Source organism: Esox lucius, chromosome 13 (genome assembly GCF_011004845.1).
Source record: "Esox lucius isolate fEsoLuc1 chromosome 13, fEsoLuc1.pri, whole genome shotgun sequence".
Taxonomy (NCBI): domain Eukaryota; kingdom Metazoa; phylum Chordata; class Actinopteri; order Esociformes; family Esocidae; genus Esox; species Esox lucius.
The window spans coordinates 5,460,423-5,474,209 of NC_047581.1; the positions used below are offsets into that span (position 1 = coordinate 5,460,423).

Consider the following 13,787-nt stretch of genomic DNA (forward strand, 5'->3'; position numbering starts at 1 on the left):
AGTGTTGTGATCACAAGCAGCAGCCACTGAACCCCGACAGGAGAAAAAATGTGTACACTTGAAAAAGTCCTGACAGTCCATTCATTCCCCTGGCCTGTGGAGCAGCACACTGTTTGACTCGTCTGATCCAGCCTCTTTGATGCTGGAGCTCGTCCAGAGCGTCCAGCTGAGTAGAAGCTCCTCTTCCCAAATCTAGGGAGGAATAAGTCCTCGCCCGTCTTTCGGAAAGAGAAATATCCTCACGTTAAACTGGTGTTTGTACTTCCTTTACTTCAATCCAGCTGGACAGCAGCAAGTGATGTTTACAGATGTAATATTTATGTTGATCTCGTTTTTTTCTCTTTCTTTGCTTTAAAGTTTGGATAGTTTTTCATCCCTTCAGAGAAGATAGATTGATCTGGATTCCATCCTGCCATCAGTGCTGCTGAGTCCCAGGTCATGTTGTTTCAACTTGTTAAATTAGACTGATTACAAACACATGGAGTGCTGTCAATGTAAAATTCATATCCATATTTCTTCTGTTGATCCAGTCACAAAAATAAAAAGATTTGAATGAAGGTGTTGTAACTGACAACATATGCATGACCATGTAATGCTTGATATAATCTAGCGGCTCAATAAGATATGTTGGGAATGCATCATAACATGCATTCAAGACAGACAAAACACAATGTAATGGCCACCAATAGATAATGAGACGAAAGAGATACAAGACTTTGTTCCCACACTTGCTCATAGCATCTTCAAATGTCTCAAATTCTTCATCTACATCATCTGAATCAGCTTTATTTTGCTTTATGAATGCTCTATAAACTTAAACCAACACACCTTAAATAGAAAGCATTTATGAAAGTCTTTAAATGCCAAGTAAATAAGGTTCAGACAGAAAACACAACTTATGAATTTAACCATTTATTAGAGGACTTAAGTGCAGCCCTGTACAGTCTTGGCATTAGGTTCTGCTCCTTTAGGGTAACTCATTGCCATCACATGATCGTGTATACAATACTACCACAATCACATACCTTTGGTATCATTTATGCAATTCCCATGTCAATGAGCAAGATACGCAGTACCCCCACAAGGAACACAGAATCGACAGGTGAAGGCAGGGGTGGTGGGTGGGCTTGTACTAGCACCTGCATGCTAGTACAAGCTCAACAACCGACTGAGTACCTGATGTTTATAAAGACAGGTTGCAATCTGACATGTGATAAGGGCGATCCTGCATCAGCTGATGTATAACTCATCAATTACCACTCGGGAGTCCCGGCTGAACTGGCTATGCTAATTTTAAATTGTTTGAATTGCATGAGAAGGTTACTGAGATATTGATAATTCCCCCAGACAATCATTGAGTATGATTTTCTGGGTAGAAACAAACATCATTGCCAACATTATATTTTTCACCCAGTCTGATTTAGCGACCAGTTTTATCAGTGGGAACTGATGAGGGAAACCCATGAGTCTTCTCTGTCAGTGATGTGGTCATGATATTTTGAAGCTCAACCATCAGAAACATTTGTAAGAAGAAAACTGAAACCCAACTAGCTTCTACATGAGTTATTATTTTCTATTTTTTCGATGGTCTCACTTCATTTTCAAATGAGGGCCACCCCAACTTTGGTAAACACTTCACTGATTGCTACAGTACTTATTAGGCCCGAATGAACTCCACATAGTGTAATATATAACAAGGCAGCCCAGAAAACACACATTGATTGATAGCCATCATTGTACTCTAATCCTACACAGACAGGGAAGGTTTGTTACAGCTCTAAGTAAGAATTACTGTAAACACCCTATAAAAGTGATTAATGCCAACCCAAGTCTTCCTTTCCTTTCACTCTCCATTATTTTTCCATTACAAACGCAAAGGAGAGGCAGAATGTGTCTGCAAACTGAACATCAGTAACACGTTAAGCAGTTTTCCCGACAATATTATTTCAGTTTCTTGACATGATTTGACAGTGTAACACACAGACCCTCCCTTTCCTATACGTACATTACACACACACTCACTCCCCATCCTACACACATACACAGACACACCATGTTGTGCTTATTGTATGTGTGTGTGTTTGTCCTGATAATAAACACCACGACCTATGACTTATCCTGTGTGTGCTCAATGTCAACAGTTCAGCCTCTCCATTATTATTTATTTCCCTGCATACGTGACCTTGAGTTGTCTCTGCATGCTAAACAAGCACCGGCGTAGTGACATCTCAATTTATCGAGGAGCGGCCTGTTTATTACGGAGGTGAACCCTGTCAATAGCGTTGGGGAAATCTGTCTATAGCTCACTGGAGCAATCAATTTTGTAAATGATTGCGATAATCAAGGAAATTGCCTAATTTATAAATCTCTGTATACAGCATTTTAATGGCTGCTTCGCAGTTACTGCTGATGACATACATAGTGAGTTTGTTTGCATGTTCTGCTATGGGCTTGGGATTTTTCTGACGTGTTGAAAAAATAAATGAGAGGCAATGATACAAAGTCAAATGGAGCAGCAGAGCTTCTCTCGGTTACTGACAGTTTAGTTAACAAATAATTTCAAAGCGATTTGGAGAAAATGTAACAATGAATGAAGGGAAACACCTGTTAGACAACAAGTAGCTCAACATTGTAAAAACTGTACTCTGATAATAAATGAATTTAATTTGTTGAATTATCAAATGTTTGGTTTGGTTTTTGTGCACATACCTGACATGAATGGTTCACAACTGTGAAATAAAAGAAAATCATCAAAAACACAGTCTATTTGGAATTTATTTAGACTTGTTCACTTAGTTCATATTTTGTTGTGTTATAGACTAAACATAAAATGTATTAAATATATTTAGGATACACACAATACCTCAAAGTCACAGAGCAAGAACAAGGTTTTAGAGATTTAAGGCAATTTATTGATGAGGAAAAACTGAAATATCTAATGTAAATAAAAACTCAGACTCTTTGCCATGACATTTCAGACTGAGCTCAGATGCAACCTGTGTCCTTTTATCATCCTTGAGACTGGATTTAATCTGTGGCAAATTCAATTGAGTGGACATGACCTAGAAAGGGACACAACTGTCTATGTATGGTCCCACACTTTACAGTGCTAGTCAGAGCAAAAATAACATAAAGTCCAAGGAACTCTCCACAGATCTCCAAAATTGTGTTTAGGCATAGACCTGGGAAAATAAATAACCAGGCAAGGGACTTGTTCAACAAGGTGACCAAGAACCTAATGGCCACTCTAACAGAGCTTCAGAGTTACTTTGCAGAAATGGGAGAACCTGCCAGAAGGACAACCACCTCTTCAACACTCCATCAACCAGGCCTTTATGATAGTGGCTAGACGGAAGCTACTCCTGAGTGAAAGACATGACAGGCTGCCTAAAGGACTGAGAGCATGAGAAAACTATTATATGGTCTGATGAGACCAAAATCAAACTATTAGGCCTGAATGTCTGCTAGAAACCAGGTACCGCTCATCACCCTACATCTATAATGAAGCATGGTGGCGGGAGCTTCATGCTAGAGAGAAGCTTCTCAGCGATAGAGACTGGAAGACTGGTCAGGATTTAAGAAAGGACGAACAGAGAAAAATACAGATAATTATTTTAAGAATTAATCGGATCCAGAGCACACAGGACCACAGACTGTGGGCGAAGATTTGTCGTTCAGCATGACAATGACCTGGAGCACATAGTCAAGAAAACACTGAAGTAGCTTCAGGACAAATCTGTGAATGAACCTGAGTGGCCCAGCCAAAGCCCGGACTTCAACCCTGCTGAACATCTGTGGGGGGAACTGAAAATCGCAGGTCCCAGTCCAACCTGAAAGGATCTAAAAAGAATGTAAGAAACTGCCAAAATCCAGGTGTGCAAACCTGGTACAGGCATACCCAAGACTCAAAGCTGTGATTTCTGCCAAAGGAGCTTCTACAAAGTACTGAATGAAGGTACTAAATACTGAAATCTATATTAGACATTTCATAGGGTTTTTTTCACTTTGCCATTATGGGGTATTGTGGGTGGCTTGCTGGCAAATATTAGATTATAATAAATTATAAACTATGACTACAACACAACGGAATGTGGAGAAAGTGAAAGGGTCAAAACACTTTCCGAATGCACTGTATTTCCCCTAAAAAAATTATTGAGCAATCATTACTATATATCTACTATAAATGACATATCCAAGAACATATAACACCCATTTATGGTCTTCATGTTGACTTTTTCCTGGATCTGGTAAGAAGGTGCTGGGGGCTTACAGTTAGTTCCCGGTGGCCCCTCAGTTATCGACCCGTCTCCCAGTGTCCTGTCACGGCTTTACTTACTGCTCAATCTCCCTGGGCCGACATTTACGGCACGCTGATTGGGCCCTGTCACTGTCCTGGCTGTAAATCGTCCTGGAACAGCTGTGTGTCGATGCCTGGCGTAGAGGAGCGACCCCGAAGGCTGCCTGACAGTCGTTTGACCTCCTGGCCTTATTACAGCAAGTAAATCAGCCCCTGAAGCCATTAGACAAGAGGCTGGGAGCTGGGGAGAGTCCCGCCCGGCTCCACCAGACCCCAACGGCAGGCAGGCAGGGTCACCCACCACCAACACTCACACACATGAACACGCACACACTCTGGCTAATGGAATTCGGTCTTCTTATCTACAGAAACACTTAACAGCCATGTCCCGAGCGAGTCTGGCATGTAAATGGGTTACTTGAAACTGTATGATGGTGCTCAAAATGAGACACTTGAGCTTCATTGTATCTCTTCAATGGTGTGAACACATGTAAAGTGCTCCCGCTTATTGCCAATGAATTTGTCCGAACCGAAAGTGGGATGCTTGTACACATTAAAGACAACGATGTGAGAGTTCATGGCACTGATGATGGCAGTTCAAGGCCCAACCGCTCAGTCAATAATTATCATTTAGCGTTATTACCCAAGGTGGATGATGATACATTAACATTTTCTGGACTTATGGCTGTTAACAGAAATTATTTTGGTTTACAGGCTGAGACAATTTGAATCTGTCATGATCTATGAGGAAATATCTTCATTTTGGTTTAAGCCTTTTATTAGCTGTATAGACAACAGATGGAAGGTAGCATTTGTAAACATATCATGGCAGTTTAATTTCAACAACACCTAACTAAACCGCCAGTTAAGATTGCATGCGCAGTGAAGTATAAACTACATAGACAATTTGGGGGGATCATTTGTTTTCATGCTCATACAGGGCTATCTGAATTTAACTTAAACATCGCTTAGTAGAGACAACATTTGAACCTAAGTGGCTGCAAACACTGGCTCTAATAAAACTTATTTCAAAGATTAGGGTTTAACTGAAACCCATTATAGAAATGTTCCAACAGTGTCTTTATTTTCAAATTTCAACAGGCGCCCACACACTTCGTATAAGAGAAAGCATACCTGTGAAAGTACATTAGTAGTTTTAGGTTTTTATACAGTACTCGAGACCAGTCTGGTAGTAGTTGTCGTTTATTATAAAGTACCTGAGACCAGTCTGTGAGTTAATTTGACCATTGAAAAAAGAGCTATTGCCTAAACACTTGCAGGTTCGATTAAATTGAGCACTAGGGTTTACTCTTCGCTGAAGGTGAATGCAGTGGATCGGCTTACCTTTCCTCGAAACCTTCAATAATCTACCAAGTGCACGCCTTTTCCAAAATAAAGTGGAAAAACTGGTGCTGAGACACGATCAATGGGTGCTGGGCTACTTTTACAGCAAATCGATGTTAAGTTCACTCATTTAACAGTTATCAGTTTTCCTAATCTCCACTAGTTGTTATGCGAACTCACTGCCCTGAAAGTGATCAGAGGACACAGAAACAGCAACAGCAGCATACAGTACGTATCTACAGTATGAAAAGATTCTGTATGTGTTCATTCTGATAGAGCACAGTGCTTGCATTCACAGGGTGGTGGGTTCAATTCGCAGTGGGTGGGTGCAAAATGAAAGTGTACACACTGACTACTGATTGATAAGAGCTAAATTATGCAAATGTAACCCAGAAAAAATGGAAGCCTGGATGAACAAAACTGATTGACTGCCTAGTGTAGCAAGTTGTCCCATCTAGCTATCTTAAAAATTGACTAACTGTGAGTCACTGCTGATGAAAGATTCTACTAAATTACTGAAATGTTATACATTACGTGTCTTCCACGCTCACCGATAAATATATATCAACATAAAATGATATATATCTCTGCAAAAACACTGCGGTTGGCAACTACCAACGTAGGAGTTAGCGAATGAATGCACTTGCTTTACTATCAAACTGACATGATTGAACAGATAAGCTTGCTTTGTGTCATAAACTAAGCACACTAACACTTTTAATATTTACAGTGCTCTCTTATGTTCTGTAGGCACACTACATTGTCAATGAGAAGCCAGCTACTGACATGAAGTCAGCAAACTACTATAGCATGTATATTATCCTGTGACAGGATAACGAAGTTAAAACGCTATTTTAATTTGTTGATTAGGAAACCATAAATCCTCAAAACCCAACCAAAAACAATAGTCTGCAGTTATGCAGATTGAATTCCTTCCTTGAAAAGATTTTCAGCGCTCACATTTTCCAACTATAAAATAAATCAGGGCACAATCATTATCATTCAATAAGCCAATGTTTAGGTTACAGGCCCTGATACATCTCAAATCAAAATGCCCGTAGACATGCTTTCTCACACAACAGAGGCCAGGAATCAGAGAGGAAATGGACCATAAAATAACTTAAATGACAAATTATGGAGCTTTCTGAGTCAGTGAACCAACGTTAAACATGTCACCTACACACTAATTCACGTAAAATACAAATAATTATCTTGGCCTGTGGCCTAAGCAGCATATTATTCCTAAAGAACACCCACTGGTGCAGCTGCCAGGAATGACGTCATGCTAGTGTACTGTATCTGAGTCTTCTGAAGATATAGGTGCTTAACGAGTGCAACAGGAGTTGTTGCTATGCTTCTTAGCTGTATAGCTTCCTTGCTTACAAGTCTTTAACATTACTTGATGCCTAGATGGAATCTCCAAGCTTGGCCACAAACTAACCAGTTGTGTTAGTGAAAACGCATTCATTTGGCAGCGCTGTTGGCCACCTTAGAAGTATCAAAAACAGCATGTTAGGGACTAGAGACTACTGGGTGTAAGTTGTAAGAGCATCTGTTACATTACTAAGATGTAAATGTAGTGAAGTTGATCCAATATTTCCTCAATTTTAAACAGGAAACTTTGCTCCCATCTTGAATGTGGCCAATTATAAGACATCTGCAGATCTTGTTATTTAGACTCTTAAGAGCCTTAAGTCGAAGATATTACACTATATGTATATATGTAATTCCTTGGTTTACTCATTGTAGATGATTTGCTTATAAAGCAAGGGGAAATGTAATATGTGGAGCCCTTTACCTGCCCCTATATTCTAACATTACGTTTAGGATTTACATTTATGTCTTCAAAATTGAACAAACATTACCAAATCAAAAAACTTGTTATATGTCTGTCTTTATATCCTTATTTTTTACAAGGCTACAAAAATCATACTACAAGGCTAAAATAATCATACTTCACATCATAAGCTAAGACAATGCTTCATGTCACTTAACCAAATATGTACATTTTGCATTATCCTCCCGTTCATGTGCTTTTATGCAGGAAGAATTGTACAGCAGAATGGGAGGTATTCAAGAACTTTTAAGCATGGCTTTTGTATAGCTTAACTGCAATGTTTTGTTGTAAACGTTATATCACTTCCTTCTCATCCTGTTAAACATGGCCTTTTCCTTATGTTCTATAGCAAGCACATGGGACCTTCTTGAACCCTGGACATTCCATCGTCAGTCTTACCACAAACCCAGGCTAAATGTTCAGTGGGAGCACTGTGAGAAAGTCGAATGCAGACGGTCTGTGTTGAACTCCGGTTACTGTTCCGTAAAATTAGGTCACTCAATTCCCGAGTCTCTGATAGGAATGGTGCACAACCGCAATCGCAATGTGTCAACAATCAGATCTATGGCCAAGGTACGTTTACCATACAACTGAACAAATAATAGGTGGTGACAATGCTGTTCATGCCACTTAATTACATAATATTTTATAGAAATAACAGACTGGAAAGTAAAGCCTTTGTTCAATATGTATCCCTCTATTCATTAAACCAAACCTAAAGAGTTTGATAAGCTGTAGATGACGCAACAAACAAATCATTGAATGAGCCATCTTAACCATAATGGATCATCTTCCAAAATGTAAAGGGCTGCTTTTCACAAACCAGATGATGTCTCTCCTGACTTAAAATCATTTTTAAAGAGAAACACAATGGACAATGATTATAAGTTTTGAGAAAATAACATTTCTAGATTCTGGTAAAGACAAATCTCCTCATTCCCCGAAAGAATTGCTGTTTCCAGAAAACAGTTAAAAAATCCATGCTATCCTATTTTACTACAGAGAGGAATATGCTGATTTGACAATAAGCATCAAGTGGTTAAACTGAACAACTTATAGAGTAAAGTAGACAACGGCCTCTTTAGAGCTGCTGGGCGGTAGCACATCGTGCCTGTTGTCCTTTTTTCAGTAACGATTGGAGAGTTTAACACTTGCTGCTTTTCGCGAAGACAGGAGCTGTGCAGCTGAGGTCGGATTCAAATATTGGATTCCCTTTCAGAGTTTTTCTTCTCCCCATCCTCCCTCTGTTTAATCTGTTGGAATTTTTACAGTCCTCTCTGGCAGAGCTAGTGTTTAAAGCTATGTCACACAATACATATATAACCAGTAATAGTGTTGTATTCTGCCTCAGGGGGCCTTTACAACAAGAGCCGGTTTGTGGGTGAAGAGCCATGACTAAATACCACAATGCTCTTTAAACATATGCCTGCACACATCATACGTGAATTCTGAAAACTAACTCTTGAGATCATATTTTTTACAAAGATTTTCACTGTGTATTGTGTGATTAATCAACTATTGATTTAAGCAACAAAATTAGACTGCCATTCAAATAGATCCCACAAAATGCCTATGTAATTTTCATAAGTTGGGTTATAAGGATGAAAAAACAAACTTCAAATGAAAGGGCACCTCTTGCCAGGTAGGTAGACTGTATTGTGGCCATCGCCCTTGCTCCGAATTCCCAGCCGCAAATATCCATTGGTGCGGTTAATGCCCGAGAATGATCATTGGTCAGCAGAGGAAATGGTTACCTTTTTCACCACGACCTCACGGGAGTTATCTCTCATTTTCACTTCCCACAGCCATTTTCGAATCATTAGCATACCGTCACATGCAAAAGAAGTGGATTTCCCCTTGAACTGTAGACATATTGAGTCATTTTCAATCACCGCACTTACATCTTGACAGTATTCCTATATTGAAACACTTCAGGGTCATTTCTAGTGCCAAAGCAGGGGGCCACACTTTAAACACAGAATAGAGTGGATCTGACCAAGAACTACACAACACAATCCTGCTCATCTATACGGATCCAGTACCTGGACTGACACAATCAGTGAGATACAATTCAATGTCATGAACCATGTACGTACCTCCCATAAGTGCCTTGTGTTCCGCACCCCTCCAGACTGCACCTTATCCACGAGGAGGGGGACTCCCGCAAACGGGCCGATCCAGGTGCCCTGTGGGATACGCTGGGCGGCACAGATGCCATAACCGAGGCCAGGGACGGTGCTGGTGCAGAGGCACACCTCCCGGGGCAGGTCCCGCAGCCAGTCAGGGACATCTGGGGGAGGCGCGGCCGGTGCTGAACTGCTGGTCCCCACCAGCCTCCGCAGTGAGTGCAGGGGCCCGTGCATGGGGCACTCGCCGTTACGGTTATCTGCACACATGTCACAGCCTATAGGGCACAAAAGATGGGGGGGTTAGCAACTTATGGAACTTGGTAGACACGGTCTACTACCACATGATCAGGGAATACATAACGTGTAGTACTCATGTCTAATTAGCAGTTATACATATATACACACACTGCACATAATTAATATTTGCATTCCTTTTTAAAATGGATTGGAAAGCCACTGGTCAGGACTAAGGTAGGAAGTTGCCTAAATAAATGTTTAGGTAATAAATCAATGGAAGAATTTAATGATCATAAAATAAAATTACAAACATTCAAGCAATTATATTTTGTTAAAATATTGTGATGAAATAATATGTCTTATTTGGGGGTCACAAAAACACTTTTGTGAAAAAACAGGCCATAATAATGGGATATAACATTTTATTTTGATAAAAGGACTAATAGTTTTATATAGGTGTAAGCATTGCTCCTTGCGGCGGCAATGACACAGGAGGGCTTCTTTCTGGTAACTGACTGAGGTGCGCAACACAAGCAAACACGTCGTTGTCGTCATGTTGTAGAAACGGTTTCTTCACGCCAAAAAATGTATTTTATACAGAAAACCTTTTTTGGAGGAACCTAGAAATTTCAGATAGGTTACTTTCCCGTCGTGCAATGCGCAAAATCTAATAATTTAGATAAAAATGTTCAATACTTGCCCATATATAATAGCAATCTAAATATCTGAAGAACAACCACAACACGCTTGACTGATCATGCAATAGTCTAGAAATCGAACATTTAATTTCTACACGACGTTGTCAAAAAAATATTTGGACAATAAAACTACAAACCAAAACCTTTTTGGAAAGATTAAACTAAACGTCTTCAACTGAAATAAACAACTCTCAACCCTATTTTGTTAGGGGTACAAGGATTTGTGTTGGGAAAAAAACGCTTCATTTATTTAATAAGTTACGCATTGCCTATACACTGCCGTAATTAAATTGGTGACTACATACGTAGGCCTAGGTACCGCAAGTAGGCCTATGCTACTCATTAAAACCTATTTGGCTGTCGGTGTAATTACACAAATTATGAAATAAATGTAATTGTGTGTTTCCTTCTGTAATACACACTTCAGCTATTTTATAAATTACCGACATTGGTTTGAAATATGGGAGAGAGAATACCGAATGTAGATAAAGCAGTCTCGCTGTCCCCGGGAGACTTCCATATACCATGTTCGGATGATGAATAGCGGCCGATGGAATAGATCGATCTCTGATCCACACTCAGTCCACTCTCTTCTACAAAACTATACAGCAATTAATTGTGGCTTGTCCCCCCATCCCTCATCTCCTCGTGGCACATATCGATGGAGATTACTGCTGATGGGCCGTTTTATCACCTTAAATAAACACTACCATTTCAAACTTCGCTTTAATATAGCAAGGGCTGTCCTCGACGTCTACTTCCAGCCTATACCGTAAAAGCTAAAATTCTCTACTCAAAAATAAATAACTACATCAGATTTAGTGATATCGGATGTCAAAATCAAATTAGCCTAATAATATATATATAATGTGATGTTGTAAATTTTCTGAAATGAAAAGGAAAGTGAATATTTTATCAGGCACTAATTAAAACCAAATGATAAAAGCTTACATCAATTAAAACAATAATAATTATGAATTTAGTCTATGAGCATAACATTAGGTTATTAATGACGATCATTATCATAGTAAGACTACGAAGTTATCATAGTAAGACTACATTAAAATAAACTTATTTGTGACACTCTCTGATTTAAAATTACAAATTTTAGGCCAGTAAGGTCATGCTTTGTTGAAATCAATTTCAACGACTATAGGCTTTAAATATGTTATTTAATCATTACAAGTCACCTGCAACATGAAAAACACAATATTTGAGGATCAACGGAATAGCCTACATTAATTGCTGCGAGTTGATGAGTTAGTGACCCATGCATAACCTGATTTACCATGCACGCGCGGCGCACCTGCTAATGGTCAGTGCACAGAAGCGTCACTAACTTTCAGGGGGGATATACGTTTTTGCGCTAGAAGGAACCTCTGTTAAAAGTTACTACCATGTCTCAGCTAGGTCTAGTTTAGTCAATCAAAGTAAAAAAGAAAGTCTGATTTTCATAAATGGGGCGAATGCGTGATTATATTGTAAAGATTACGCTGGATTATATCTCCAAAGGCCTAAAGTGTGGCGACCTTTTTACAGCCGTACAGTCAAAATAATGTCCTTGAAATGGGAAAACAATATATCCACTGAATAGATGCCTCTACTTGTGTGATTCATACATACGATTGTTCTGGTCGCCGGTGTGATTGTTCAGTGGGATAATTTCCATTCTCTGCTGTCCGTAGAGGTAGTAATCTAACTCATCGGAGGTTAATTTAAATCTGGATCCTTTGTCATTCTTAAAACTGGAAGATATACAAAGTTCTTTCGCTTCGAGGTTGGTGGTGTTGTCTGTCGACACAATGTCGGAACACAGAGTTTGTCCAAAAAGTGCAATCTGTGGCACAGATAGTTGCGATAAACCTGCCAATGAGGAAACGGATGGGGTCGAGGAAGATGTGGAGGAAGGTGTTAAAGCCGAAGATGATGATGTGGAGGAGATCAGGTTCGGCCGCTGACGGAGACTTTCCACCGGAATAGCTACCCTGTCCGGCGGCTGCAGCTGCGTAATGCCTCCATTCTTCAGCTGGCTTTGAGGGAAAAGCTGCTGCCAGTGTTGCATGTACGTCGGGTCCACTTTCAGGAAAGCAGATCCGCTAGGGTCACCGGGTTTTAGCATCTCAAACAGCAGCTAGACGAAATCGTAAACAGTAAATTAAACAGTTGCACTTTACGCACAGTTTACACACCACATTAAAATGTGGAATCTGTTTTGCAACTAACCGTAACGAAATAATCACAGGGAGTTGACCTGACCAAATTCGAATTAACATTACACAAACTAAAATTGAAATGTTAATCAACCTCATCAGCGTTTCTAGTCCATAAACATCACAACACATCACACCTCCTCGCGCTATTAAGGCAATGATAGAGAATCTACTACTTCTCAGAGTTTCCATGCAATGTTATTTTCTACGAAATGGCAATTGGAGCATCAGGCAAGTGGAACATCGATAGTCTAACTAACAAGACTTACTCTTGCACGAATAAAGGAATTTGTCCGCGAAGGTGATTCGAATAGTATTTCCCAGACTCCTACACCATAATAGTATTGACTTCGGATACGCGGCGTCCGTTTCAAGCTCTACGTCTGAAGTACAATATCATCTCCTTCCGCTCTTGCCCTTTCTCTGCTGAGCACTTGGAGGATCAGAGTAAGGGCACGTGGGTTTTACGACAGCATAAAACACAGGGGACGAAAAAGTTCACACTGGCCCAAAATTGTATCGTTGCATCTGTCTTTGCCAAAACTATTCTTGGATTTTAGGAATGAAAGATTTTAAAGAGGGCAGTTTTTAGTGAATTCCAAAAGGAAAATGATGGCCAAAAGTATTGCATTGATTATTAGGCTGCATTTATAAAGTTACGTTCTATGCCATGCGCCTTTAATTTTCAACAAGAAAAAGGAAACAAATATTACATGAACGCAGTTTTGTTAATGTTTGAAAATTATAATTTCATAGGGGTTCAAGTGGCGCTATTTACTGTAGATCTGCATACCTGCTTCTGTTGCAACAACTTTCACTATTTTATGACAGTCGATTGATTTAACAAATACGTGTCCCTAAGATAATATAACCTGCCTCGTGGTATTGTTGCTTTAACTTGTTATCCAATCCTTGCGTTTCCCAGTCGCTTGAGAAAGTTATTGCTGTTTGTACAGTGTCTGTATATCTAAATGTGGGGCATTTTACACAATTCCTTCCAGAGGGGTGGTAAAATGTTTTGACTGGCGTTATTTT

General features: G+C 39.7%; 1 protein-coding gene across 2 annotated transcripts in view; it reads right to left on the reverse strand.

Moving 5' to 3' along the window:
• Nucleotides 1-13,122, reverse strand: part of prdm6 (PR domain containing 6) — a 36,019-nt gene extending 22,897 nt beyond the window's left edge. For both annotated transcript variants that reach the window (XM_010896020.2, XM_020052448.1), the window contains exons 1-3: nt 13,022-13,122; nt 12,166-12,673; nt 9,575-9,882 (exon numbers count right to left, since the gene is read on the reverse strand). In XM_010896020.2, coding sequence (XP_010894322.1) covers nt 9,575-9,882; nt 12,166-12,661 — 804 coding nt within the window. In that variant the 5' untranslated portion in view covers nt 12,662-12,673; nt 13,022-13,122. The remainder of the gene's footprint in view (nt 1-9,574; nt 9,883-12,165; nt 12,674-13,021) is intronic.
• Between the last annotated feature and the right edge of the window lie 665 nt (nt 13,123-13,787).